The sequence below is a fragment of the Megalops cyprinoides genome, chromosome 1 (genome assembly GCF_013368585.1).
Source record: "Megalops cyprinoides isolate fMegCyp1 chromosome 1, fMegCyp1.pri, whole genome shotgun sequence".
NCBI lineage: Eukaryota > Metazoa > Chordata > Actinopteri > Elopiformes > Megalopidae > Megalops > Megalops cyprinoides.
Window position 1 is genome coordinate 65,327,649 of NC_050583.1, and position 11,455 is coordinate 65,339,103.

General features: G+C 41.3%; 1 protein-coding gene across 1 annotated transcript; it reads right to left on the minus strand.

Moving 5' to 3' along the window:
- Nucleotides 1–7,230: 7,230 nt before the first annotated feature.
- Nucleotides 7,231–9,697, minus strand: irf2bp2b (interferon regulatory factor 2 binding protein 2b). The gene is made up of 2 exons (XM_036529778.1): nucleotides 8,638–9,697; nucleotides 7,231–8,315 (listed from the first exon to the last, which is right to left on the minus strand). Exons 1-2 carry the CDS (start codon nucleotides 9,431–9,433, stop codon nucleotides 7,597–7,599), a joined length of 1,515 nt encoding a protein of 504 aa, XP_036385671.1. The 5' UTR covers nucleotides 9,434–9,697; the 3' UTR covers nucleotides 7,231–7,596.
- Between the last annotated feature and the right edge of the window lie 1,758 nt (nucleotides 9,698–11,455).

An 11,455-nucleotide genomic window follows, 5' to 3' on the forward strand; every position in this document is an offset into this window, starting at 1 on the left:
TCTATGTTTGCTAATCTTGAGCCTACATTTGATTATTTTCCAAGAACAAGAACAATTCACAGTCAAACACCCAAAGGCATCCGATTCCTTTTTCTTTCATCCTATCTAATGTGGTAGCCCAGAATATGTGCACTTTTTTATGAGATTTATATCAAAAGTAGATCTAAATAAAAAGGGTTTTTAAAAAAAAGTCTCCTATCTCATTCTCATAATGAAAATTATTTCATGTAACCCATTCCTACTATTTTAATTAAAATTATTTAATATGATGAGCACACAGGTAATACCACAATAGACACAATTAAGCAAAAAGGAATCAGCTGCTGATGGGTAATCCTTACTAAAACTGGCAGACTAAATTATCATGAAAAACAGTTTCAGGAGTCAACATTTTTTGCTTCCCCAAACTGTGCAACCACAATAGCTTCAAAATTGAAACTTCCATGACACAAAAGATGCTTGGAGAGAGTATAAAAGAACTGAAACAACAAATGCATTCCACTGTTGGAGAAAACAGTGAAAGCATTTACGTCTTACTGTACATTTGCATGTTATTTTGGAGTTTGTTTTGATATATCGGTGTCTGCTTAATCACACCATTGCAACATTTCCACTCAGCGTATTGACCCAAAATGTACACATGAGGATGGCTATGGATCTGAGAGGACTTTGGCTCCATAACATCTGATTTTCAGTGACCTTCGGTCACAGGCTAGTCCATGTTTCCTCTGTTTTATTGCCCAGCGTTGATTGGAGAGACTGAGGGAGTCACCATTTTATGTACCTGCTTTGCACAGATAAACCTTTTGCAATGCATCTGCAAAGTCAAAGGCAAGATTTTTCCAGATACAGGAACTCTCCACCCTCCAGCTTCAAAAAAGTCAACGGACAAAAGGCCTGCTGCAGCTGCCTTCATGTTAACGCAGGAGCAACATAGCCGGGTAGTAAACAGAGATTGTTAACTGTAAATAGAGTTCTGCCATGACAGTGCTGTTGTCTTGGGGATACCAAATAGGAGCACAACATTCATTTGAAGAGTACAAGTTGTTTCAACCTGATCAGTGGTTAGCAGATACGATAGCAACCGTACTGTTACTACGTTAGTTATTATCCCAGTGGTGGCATTAGAATTTCATCATCACATCTCATAAACCATAATTTGTTTCAGTGGCATCTATAACACCCAGTGCTTTACTCTCCTTGCAGTAATTAAAGTCTTGTCATGTTTTCACATGGTTAGAGCAGCTGGTTATATAACCATCACCTGATGAGGATTTTTCTTCCAACACTTCAAGTTAGGAAAACAAAAACAAAATCTCCGCTTCTTCATTCAGTTTTAAAACCAGCTTCTGTGCGGTACGAAATTCTGGATCATGGGCACGGTGAAGGAGGGCTTCGTGTTATGAGTTTGACGTCATCCATGCCATCCATTCAAATTGGTTTCACGCTACCAGCCGTCCTCTTTAATAAAATAAAAAGAGGCTGCCAGAGTTCAAAGGCCTACTTTGGTTTAACAGCAGACGAGATTGTGAAATGCAAATCAAACATTGCAAACCGAGAGCTGTAACACATTAACAGATGAGGTCACGGAAGTTATATTTTCTGAGAGAAGAGGAACCACGTCCAATGTATAACTATGGGATGTTTAATTACAAACTTTGCTTTTATAGATCTGAAGGAGGCAACATAAGCCTTTCAACAACAGGGAACTTATTCCACACATCCTATGGAAGCACCAATCAGTAGTTAATGCATCTCTGTGGTCGCACAGAAAAGCGACAGGAAGGATGTAAAATAGCTACTGAAGATCAGACCCCTTGAAAAGGGATACTAGCTTCAAAGATGCAGCACAGAGGAGAAAAACAAGTCTTTGCTCAAACCAAACTTGGACAAGACTTCACAAAAAATCCAACCCCCTATTTAGCAATATACAGTAGTCTGCTGCCAGTTCTCAGTAGCACTCTAATTAAAGTTTTTATTTAAAGGCAATGCATCAAGGGAGGTATAAAAGGCATAGACTAAATTGATTGAACTCATACTTTAAGCATTTTTTGTTTATGAACTATAGAAGTATTTTCGTGATGTTTAATTTAAATTACTTTTTGGATGTATCTCTGAACAGAGCGAGCTATAAGCAAAAAGGGACTGATGAGTATGATTAATCAAGCTGATGAAAATTATCTCACCAAATTCACGTCATTTAATATTCCTTTTTGCTGTTGCCCAACTCCAGAAATTTATCAGAAGTTACAAATGATGCAATGTGAGGAATCAAGCTGATGTTTATGATGAGTATTTTGCTTCTAGCTATTCACAGAAATTTCCAGTGGTGACTGTAGTTAATTGAGGATGCTTGAGGATGGCTTGGCTAATACTGTTTATAAGTGGTATATGATTATTATTATTATTTTATTTTGAACGTAGAAACGACGCGACCCATTACATGTTAGTGTGGCTGTGTACTTGACCATGGCCCATGTGAATAAAAATAGCAAACAACGTTGATCTCACGGATTCAACTGAAAAGAGCAGAAAACATCGTCTCCTACAGCAAAAAGACGTGGTGAATTATTCCATAATATATTTGGTTTTATAATTCTACTGCCTTCTGCAATACTGGGGTTGTCATAAATTGGAAAACTGTATCTGTACTGTGCAGATAATTCACTTCTTTTGTTACTCTCTGTGCATCCATCAGCTGTCAATATTTTTTTCCAAGTTGTGTAGTTCCTTTCATTGGCCGGGTAATAAAATCCAAAGACACAGGCCATGATTAGATGATTGATGCTTCCTGCTTGCAGGTTGGCATGGCACATGCAGATACTCTCTGTTTACTGTTCTGAAAGGTAACCAGGCAACGGAACCCCGGCGTGACACGTCCAAAGTTCAAAGAGTGTACGACCACTATATTTGGTTCAACATAACCCTTTCCAGATAAAGACTTCAAGTCAACAGAACACAAATTCCTTTCTTGGAGTTGGATGCTGGTGATTAATGGCAGCAGAAGCTCGCCTGTTTTCCGTCTAATTATAGTGAGTGCAGCTGGTGAGATTCTCCTCCCCTCCCTCTCGCGTTCTTTTCAGTGTTTTCCTTTGACTGGAGCAGCGGAGCCCTGGAATGTGGAAAGAAGTGCTTTTCACTCCCGAGACGGGCGCATAACACAGCAAGAACTGAGCCCGCTGGTTTTCCAAGAACCCCAGGCGAATGTTGCAAATCGCTGACGTGGCAAGGCATTGTGCACATGCAACACGTCCGCCTGCTGCCAGTCTTTTATTGAGCCGGGCTAATGTTATATCAGGTCGGTGACCTTTTCGAGCACTGCTCTACAGCAAGTCCTCTCTGGCTCATCCCTTGAGTGAATACTGTTGAGATAACGTAAACAAAATGTATGAAAAATAATTTTCTTGAACCAACCCTTTGCATAATTAACAAAAAGGCGTTGATAACATGAAGTTTTAGCATGAACGTTATGCATGGTCTCGAGGGTACATTAAATATGACTGGGCTCAAATACAAAAAAAAAAAAAAAAAATCAAAATCATATTTATTGCAAGTTTGAAACAGCGCCATTAGTCATGGTATTATTGGATAAAGTCGTATTACAGTCTGAGTAAAGTAAATCTATTCCCAGTCTGTATATTTGGCATGCTTATGCAAGGCTCACAGGTAAAGGGAGAATGTGACAGCACACAACTGTATAAATATCTGTCAAGCCAAATACTGCTATACAAGAATATGAGGCAAAACATTTTGGAAACACACGTGTGAAGTGTGTGGGAAGCAGACAGGGGAGTACTAGGCTTCTCTCATGCAGGCCTTGTTAAGATGGTAGCCAAATAAAACACCTGTTTAAATCAGTACAGGAAGGATAAATCAGTTTAAGGGAACTTCATTTACCCATCCAGTCCACTTTCACTGTGTAAGAGGTTAAGAAATGTTTTTGTATGATAATCAAGGCAAAGTGGGACATGCCATATTTAAGCGCATCAATGTTCCAGCAAAGTGAACAGCAGTTTTATGGAGTGTTCCTTGTGCTTCAAGGAAACAGCCGTTTGTTTACAAGACGCTTTGTATATTGGTTTAATATTGCAGAACAGTGCTGAATGCACGTGGTGATCCACATGATCGCTGCACAGCTCCCTGCTTGAATAGGTCTGTGCTTGATCATTCTTGTCTTGTTGATTTTTGTCTTGTTGATTTTGATATTCAGTAAATGGTAGCAAACCTGTTCAGTCATAAAACATATATTAAATTTAAAATAACATGTATGAAATTAAATTTCAATAATAAGCAATACATTGCTAAATACTAATACTATCAATATTAATCAAACTGTGATATTGTTAGCATTATATTATTATTATTATTAGTAGTAGTAGTAGTAGTAGTAGTAGTAGTATTACTACTACTACCACTACTAAATGGGATAAAGATTCTCAGAACAGTTAAAAAAAAAGGGGGAGTTAATACACATGGTCCTTGTGTGTTTTTGCATCTCCATCACACCAGCTCATACACAAACAAAACCTTAAAGCTTGCAGGGAGCGGCAACAGGGGGCACAAAAAGAGAAGCAGCTGTGAAAACACAAATAAAAGGGCCCATAGTCCTCTCTGGCTGTGCAACGTAACTTGAGTGGACCTATTAATCTCTGACGGCTGGCATTTTTTCTGGAGGTGTTGAGTTTCGGTGACAGATGAAAAGAAACCAGCTCGCTCGGTTGGAATTTAAAGCAGCAACTGCACCAGCATTGCAGATGAGCTGGGAATGGAATAGAACCCCCCCCCCCCACACACACACACACACACACACAAACACACACACCGACTCAAGTAAGCACGCTGATCCTGTCAGAGAGGACCAGGAGGCCCCCGTTCACCACGGTGCTGATTTAACACTTACCCTTGCTGTCTGAATAACTTTTATATTGAATGGCCAACATTTACTGTACTGTACTGCATAGGAAAGTATCAGTTATTAAAGCACAATTCAATGAAATGCATTGTCATAGCTGTCATTTTTGACACAGAAATGCACGTCGTCCACTGATGTGTTTACAAAATATGGAGCTTCAAGTGGCTGTTGCAAAATAAACAGTTCCCTACCATATTGAATAACTCTTTTACCTGCTGCTAAAAAAAAAAAAAACAAATCTGTAACTGAATGAAATTGTACACATTTAAAGATATTTAAATGAAATTTACCACTCAAATATCAATAGTTACAGAGGTCAGTCATATTCTGACAGCGCTGTATCCTTGTGCTAAAGGACAAAGCCAAGTTTCTAAAATTCAGACACTAAAGGGTTAACTGAGAGTAAACTGCGCCTGGGGGGTTAGTGCATGTGAACATTGGTAGAACACAAGCTCCATTCATTTCTACGTACTGTATAATCAACCTTGAACAGCAGAAGGCGTGTCATTGCACTCTGTTCCTGAACAAGGGTAGACGGGACAGTGACTCAGGAATTCCATCGAAGTGCACGTGATTGAGTCGTTTTATTTCTCAATGATACAGCACTTTGCAGGGCCAAAGGATTGATAACCTGGTAATGGTTTAGTGCAGCTCAAGGTAACAGTGACCCATGTGTGGCGGTGCTCCTATAACCGGACAGGGGATTTCTTGACATCAGCACTGTAAGGGGCTTTAATGCAGAACAGGTCCATTAGTGCAAGGAGTAATCATTAGCACAAGGAGCACATGTCTGGCTGTTAATTATTTTTCTAATATTGAAACAGTATCTTTATGTGATGAATTAAAAATTCCTTAAGAAGTTTTACGTAGGGATAGTAAATTGTAAAATGAAATAACATGAAAGCAAACATCTGTCATCTTCTGATGGAAGAATGAAAAAAAAATCCTTCTAGTTTATCTGTGTTCAGTACTTTTAAATTCATCTAAAATAAGGTTTTAAAATGCATGCCTCTGTAGCTGAATATGTGAGAGAAATGAAAAAGGCCTTTTGGACGCATGGACTTCCTCATATGCTTCTGTAAAACAGAGGAAAAAAGCTTTATCTCAAAATGTCCAGCGTTCATCTAACGCAGGCACCAAATTGCTGTGTTGCTGTGGTAATGAAAAAAAAAAAAACATTACAGTGACATTCATTAGAAGCCAGACAGATGAAGGCTAATTTTCACCCAGTGAGCATGTGGCCTTTTCCATGATAATGTCACTCATTCTGAGGATATTTTTGCAACACATTTTGTTTGCTTCGTCATCATTATAGTTTGCAGAAGTGCTGATGAAAAAATATCTTTGCACCGCGTTGATCTGTCTGTGCTGTAATGGCAGTAAAATTGCAATTCCGGTCACTGAAAGTCCAGTAAAAATGGCAAGTGGAATACTTTATCACATTAAAATTCCAATATAATGCTTTTCTCATATCTACACTGCAGTTAATAGGTCCATTTTGATGCCTTCAGTATCAGGGCCCCTTCCTACCAAATTAAACATGTATTGTTCCACATGGCCAAACTCAAGGTTTTCAACAACTTTTTCAGTTTTCTAAAACATGGATTGACTACTCACGCTAGACTGCTCCACCCACAACTGATTTGAGACTCTTACCTGGAAACAGACTTAGGGCAGCAGTATTTCCTCACTGTATCAGACACTGGCAACGTATATGGGTATAGGTGACTACACTGAACTGTTCACCTGATAACAGGATGGCAAAGTCCAGAAAAAAATGTCTGTTACCTACTTCATCAACAGAATCAGGAAATGCATTTTGCATTTCTTTAACAGAAATTGATACTATGGATGTCTTAGTTTACACAGCTTAGTTATATTTTAAAATCAGAATTCTGCAGTTCAATAAGACTGAGACGGACCTGTAGAGCAGCAGCCTGACGTATGCATAGTTGCACTTGCCCCGTACCATACAATGCCTGATTGTGAATTGTTAGAAGAAATAGCTCGTTAAATAATACCTGATTACAACAAACAACAAACCGCCTTTCGTGAACGTGTTGGGGCGTTATTGTTGCAAGCAAGTGTTTATGCCTCAAGGTCAAGTCTGTCTCAGCTTACTTTACCTTTTCCATGTCGATTCTGTCTCTGCTCCCCGCTCGGTTCATGTAAAGTGCTAACTGCCTCACTAACACTCTGCAATTCACTATGAGAACATGGCTTCCTACGGCTTTGCGAAATACGGAAAAATAAGCAATCACAGACACTAAGTTATTATTACAAGGTCAGAAATTGTATTTGGCAATTTTTTTAAACAAGTGCATAACAAGTACAGCTAGAAGCATTTCAGTTTTGCCAAGTGCTCGTAGAGTAGCATTAGTCACATTCTATGTTTAACAGGAACTGCCACCAGACCTAAAAGTACATCAATAATTTGCTTTAACATCAACAAAAAGAAGGGAAAGTAGTCCATTATAATGAGTACATACCTTTATCTTCAAAAATATAGAAACACAATGTATTCAAAAATCAAAAATTATACAGCCATGTTTTACGAAGTGTACACTTCCCTTGCGTCCAATATGTACAAGTCCATTAGTTTTGTTTGGATGGTATGCATGTAATTTATATGTATATATACGCATTTTTTTTTTGTTTTGTTTGTTAAAAAAATGATAATAAAATCAAGGGTCCCTCTCCTTTTTTACTTTTACATCTCCTGCGAGAATGGTGGCTATTTCACCTTGCATGAAAGCCCACGGTACGTTCGAGCCCACCAAGGGGCACTTCTCCCCGCTTGGACAGTACACCTCCCCGGTGGCACCTTGCTGCTTGATGCTCTCCCTGGAACACGGGAAACAGAACTTGTGGGACGGCACCGAGGGGCACTGAACAAAATGCGTGTCCTCCAGGCGCTCGTGACAGAGGGTACAGCACAGCGGAACGCTGCTGGGGACAGAGGAGTCCGGAATGCTTTGGGGGTGCACTTGATCCATGCCCGGCACGTGCGGCGTGCCCACTCCCGGCGCCTCCCGCTGTGCCAGCCTCCTCTGGCTCATGGAGGAGGGGGAGAGTGGGCTGCTGCTGTTCCGCCGGGTGGTCGAGTGCACCTGGATGGCGTCCTTGGGCGAGCTGTTGCCCCCGGCGTTGTCGGCAGCCAGGATGAGCGCCGCCATCGGGGACTGGCTGTTCTGCGCCGCCTCCGGCGGGGTGGTGCGGGAGTGCGGGGATATCGTGGAGGGCGGCGTGGCGAAGCTCGGAGGGGGCCCGCCGGACATCTTCAGAACCTCTGCGGGAGGCGGCAGCCATGGCTGACCCTCTCCGTTAAGCTTTGCGGCGGTGCCCTCCCCTTCAGGTTCCGGGGAGGCTTTTCTCTTCATGTTTCGGGGGTGCTTTCCCCTGTCTGCAGGTGGAGGAGGGTTAAAGCAACATGTAAGCCCCATTTGAAGGTGCAGGAATCAAAATAATACAGAAATATGCATTTCCCAATACAATACTGCAGTGATTAATTCCGGCACTCACTAACGCTAAATGACACGACAAACGTAAAAAAAAAAAAAAAGCAATGAAATAACAAATGACAGTGGAGCTGCATGCAAGTCTACACCACATAAACATGCAATCAGCGGAAGTACCCGTTAGCACATTTTATGCAGAGCGGCTGACTCATGGTGCAAGACTGACACCCCTCTCTCTTTCGCTTTGTGACATACTCAATTTTTTACCTGATTTTGTGGTTGTGGCGCTCGGTTCATATCCCATCACCCTCTGTTGCATGGGCGTATGGTCTTTCTTGTACCTGCTATCGAATGTGTGTAGCGCCATTAAGTCCCTGACTGTTTTGCCCTTGTTCATCCATTCATCGGCTCTCTTGTGGGTCTCGCTGATGTCGGACAAACTGTCCGGTCTGTGCTTGTCTTTCATTTCCTCTGGTCGCTTGCTGCTCAGCTCGTTTGGGCTTGGCGCCGTTAGTGTTCCAGGGATTCCCATTTGTGCGGGTCTTCCATTGAGCGCGTGTACAGGGGGCATGTTCCCGTTAACCAAAGGCACTAAATTTGGAGGGACCGTGCTAGTCCTACGCGGGTTGGGGCTCTGTCGGTTCAGCTCCGGAGGATCGTCTGGTTTAGGAAATCCATTCGGCACAGGAATACCGTTAGCCTGCCTTCCTGACTGATATTCTGGACCTAGTCTTGGCGGCCGATCGGAGGTGAGAGGATAGCGATCCAGGGGCTGTGGCGGCCGGGATCCGGGATCTCCAGGCGTGTGGTTGATGGACTGGATCTCTTTCCCGGACAGCTGCGGTTTCCCTGGACCCGGAGATCTCCCCTCCTGGAAGCCATGAGCCCGCTTTAACTGCCGGGCTGTCTCAATCACAAACTCGATACGGTCGGCTCCTTCGTAGTTGACACATCCTCTGCAGACGGGCTCGGTAAAATCCCAGATCATAGCCCACGGCATGCGGGGCAAGTCACATAAATAACATGACTGCCTTCTCGAAGCAGCAACCGCCGCGGACGACATCGCTTTCGCAAAAGTGAAGAAAAAAACTTCTCCAAATGTCCGCTGATTTGGTTTTATTCTTTTCAAAACACGAACCGAAAGTTTTTTTGTTGTATTTTCCCTCCTGACAGCAGCAACAACAATTAAGTTACAAACAGAAGTTCATGGCAGTGTGTACTTTACAACCGCGCGCCTCTATCTATCTCTCTCACTACTACGCTGCGAGCTCAATGTGGAACGGTGACGTCATCAGACTAACTTGTGGTTCCAGCTCCTGTTCTATTTACTTGATTCTTCGACAACCCCCTCCAGCGCATGCTCTCTCTCGCTGTCTCTGCCCCTTTTCAAAAATCAATTGAACTGGTGCCAGGAATACAACTGCTTACTCCGACTAAGACAGGAAAGCTGCAAAATGCTGCAAATAGGCAGGCTAGAAATTATTTTTGCTTGCGTTCTTATTTTTATTTAATGCATATGCATTAATACAGGATCGTAATTGCAAATTAAAATAGTTACTAATTTTGGACTCGGAGCATAATCCTCTAAATTTCGTGTTAGTAAAGGACAATGATCGCATTTGATTGCTTGGGTAAACTGTCCATATATAAAAATTAAATAACCACTAAATAGTTATTTAATGTAAGCAATAGCCAGCACACTACAGCCAATATTGTTTGGGTTAAAAAAGGACGTCTTCAGTGGAATACTAAATTTTGGACGTTGCATAGCTCAAATTAAACAAAAAAAATTACACTGTTTCGCTTCTTTTTTATATATATAGAAAAAATCTGTAGGTTCAGATCAGAAGCAACGAGTATGAGCTCGTTTCAATTAAATTGCTTCCTGGCTACAAAGTGTTAATGCCCTTTAAGCAACCAGACTCTACCGGTAGCGTCACCAATGTTCTCCAGTTCCTGACTACTCCACGCATGCTCACTAGTGACTGTATGTAATTGGCACTTCGAGCCCCATTTAGCAAATCCACATTCCAGTAAGAATGCCAGCGCTGCGTCACACAAGTTTACAGCCCTCAGCCAACCGTGCTAAAACAGCTCATGTTACCAAGGCAAATAGTGTTCTTTCTGTCTTTTCTCATGCACTTTCAAGGGGAGGGAACATTTGGGATATGTTTTGACATGTTTCGTAAAAATTATTGCAGATGTGTTATTTAAACATGACCGGTATTTACTATAGGTTCATTTTAAATTTTCTTAGTGGAGACGTCCTTGTAATAAAAGTAAAATATAATTCCGAAATGAAGCTTTGAACTAGACTAATTTAGTCACAAAGCACAATTAATTCTTACATAACTTTGTCTACCAAACACTGTTTTACATTGTTTTAAGCGCGATTTCAAGGGTGCGGTTCCAGCTCTAAATATAACTAAATCCATACAAAGCATACAAAAAATGCCAGCGGACGTGGTTGCAGCTGTATCGATCGCAGTCGGTTTCTGAGCACCCGTTCAAACAAAACTCACTCTCATTCCGTTGTCTGGTTTAATTACAGCGATTATACCACGGGAAATTTTTTTGGTATTATACCGATTCCTCATCCATGATTAATTCATATAACTGGCCATGTACCAAACATATAGTCACGTACTGAACCTCGCAATAGGGCCTATGTGAAATTAACGTGCTGTTTGGTTTTCGACTAGACAACAGGGGATTTCCAAATCAAAAGATAGCAACAGGTCTAACTGTGTTTAAACCACATCGGCGCAGATGTGCAAACTGTGCTTCCATAAATCTTTCCAGCGCGTCTAACTACCTCGTGAGACTGCGACCAAGCCAATAAGCGATGGCAGCGTGAACTGTAAATACTTAATCATTCTACATTCACACTCGTCAGTAAATTTAACAATTTAAGACACGCGTTCGTGTAACTAAGAAGTGCATCAACTGGTAAGACATAAAGCTACCTAGGGAGATTATTAATAATAATAATAATAATGTTACTATTATTGTTCACTGTCGCGTAAACACCGAAAGAAGACGTTTTCAAAACAGCGAGTTTTTTTTTTTTTTTAGCAAGTAGCTT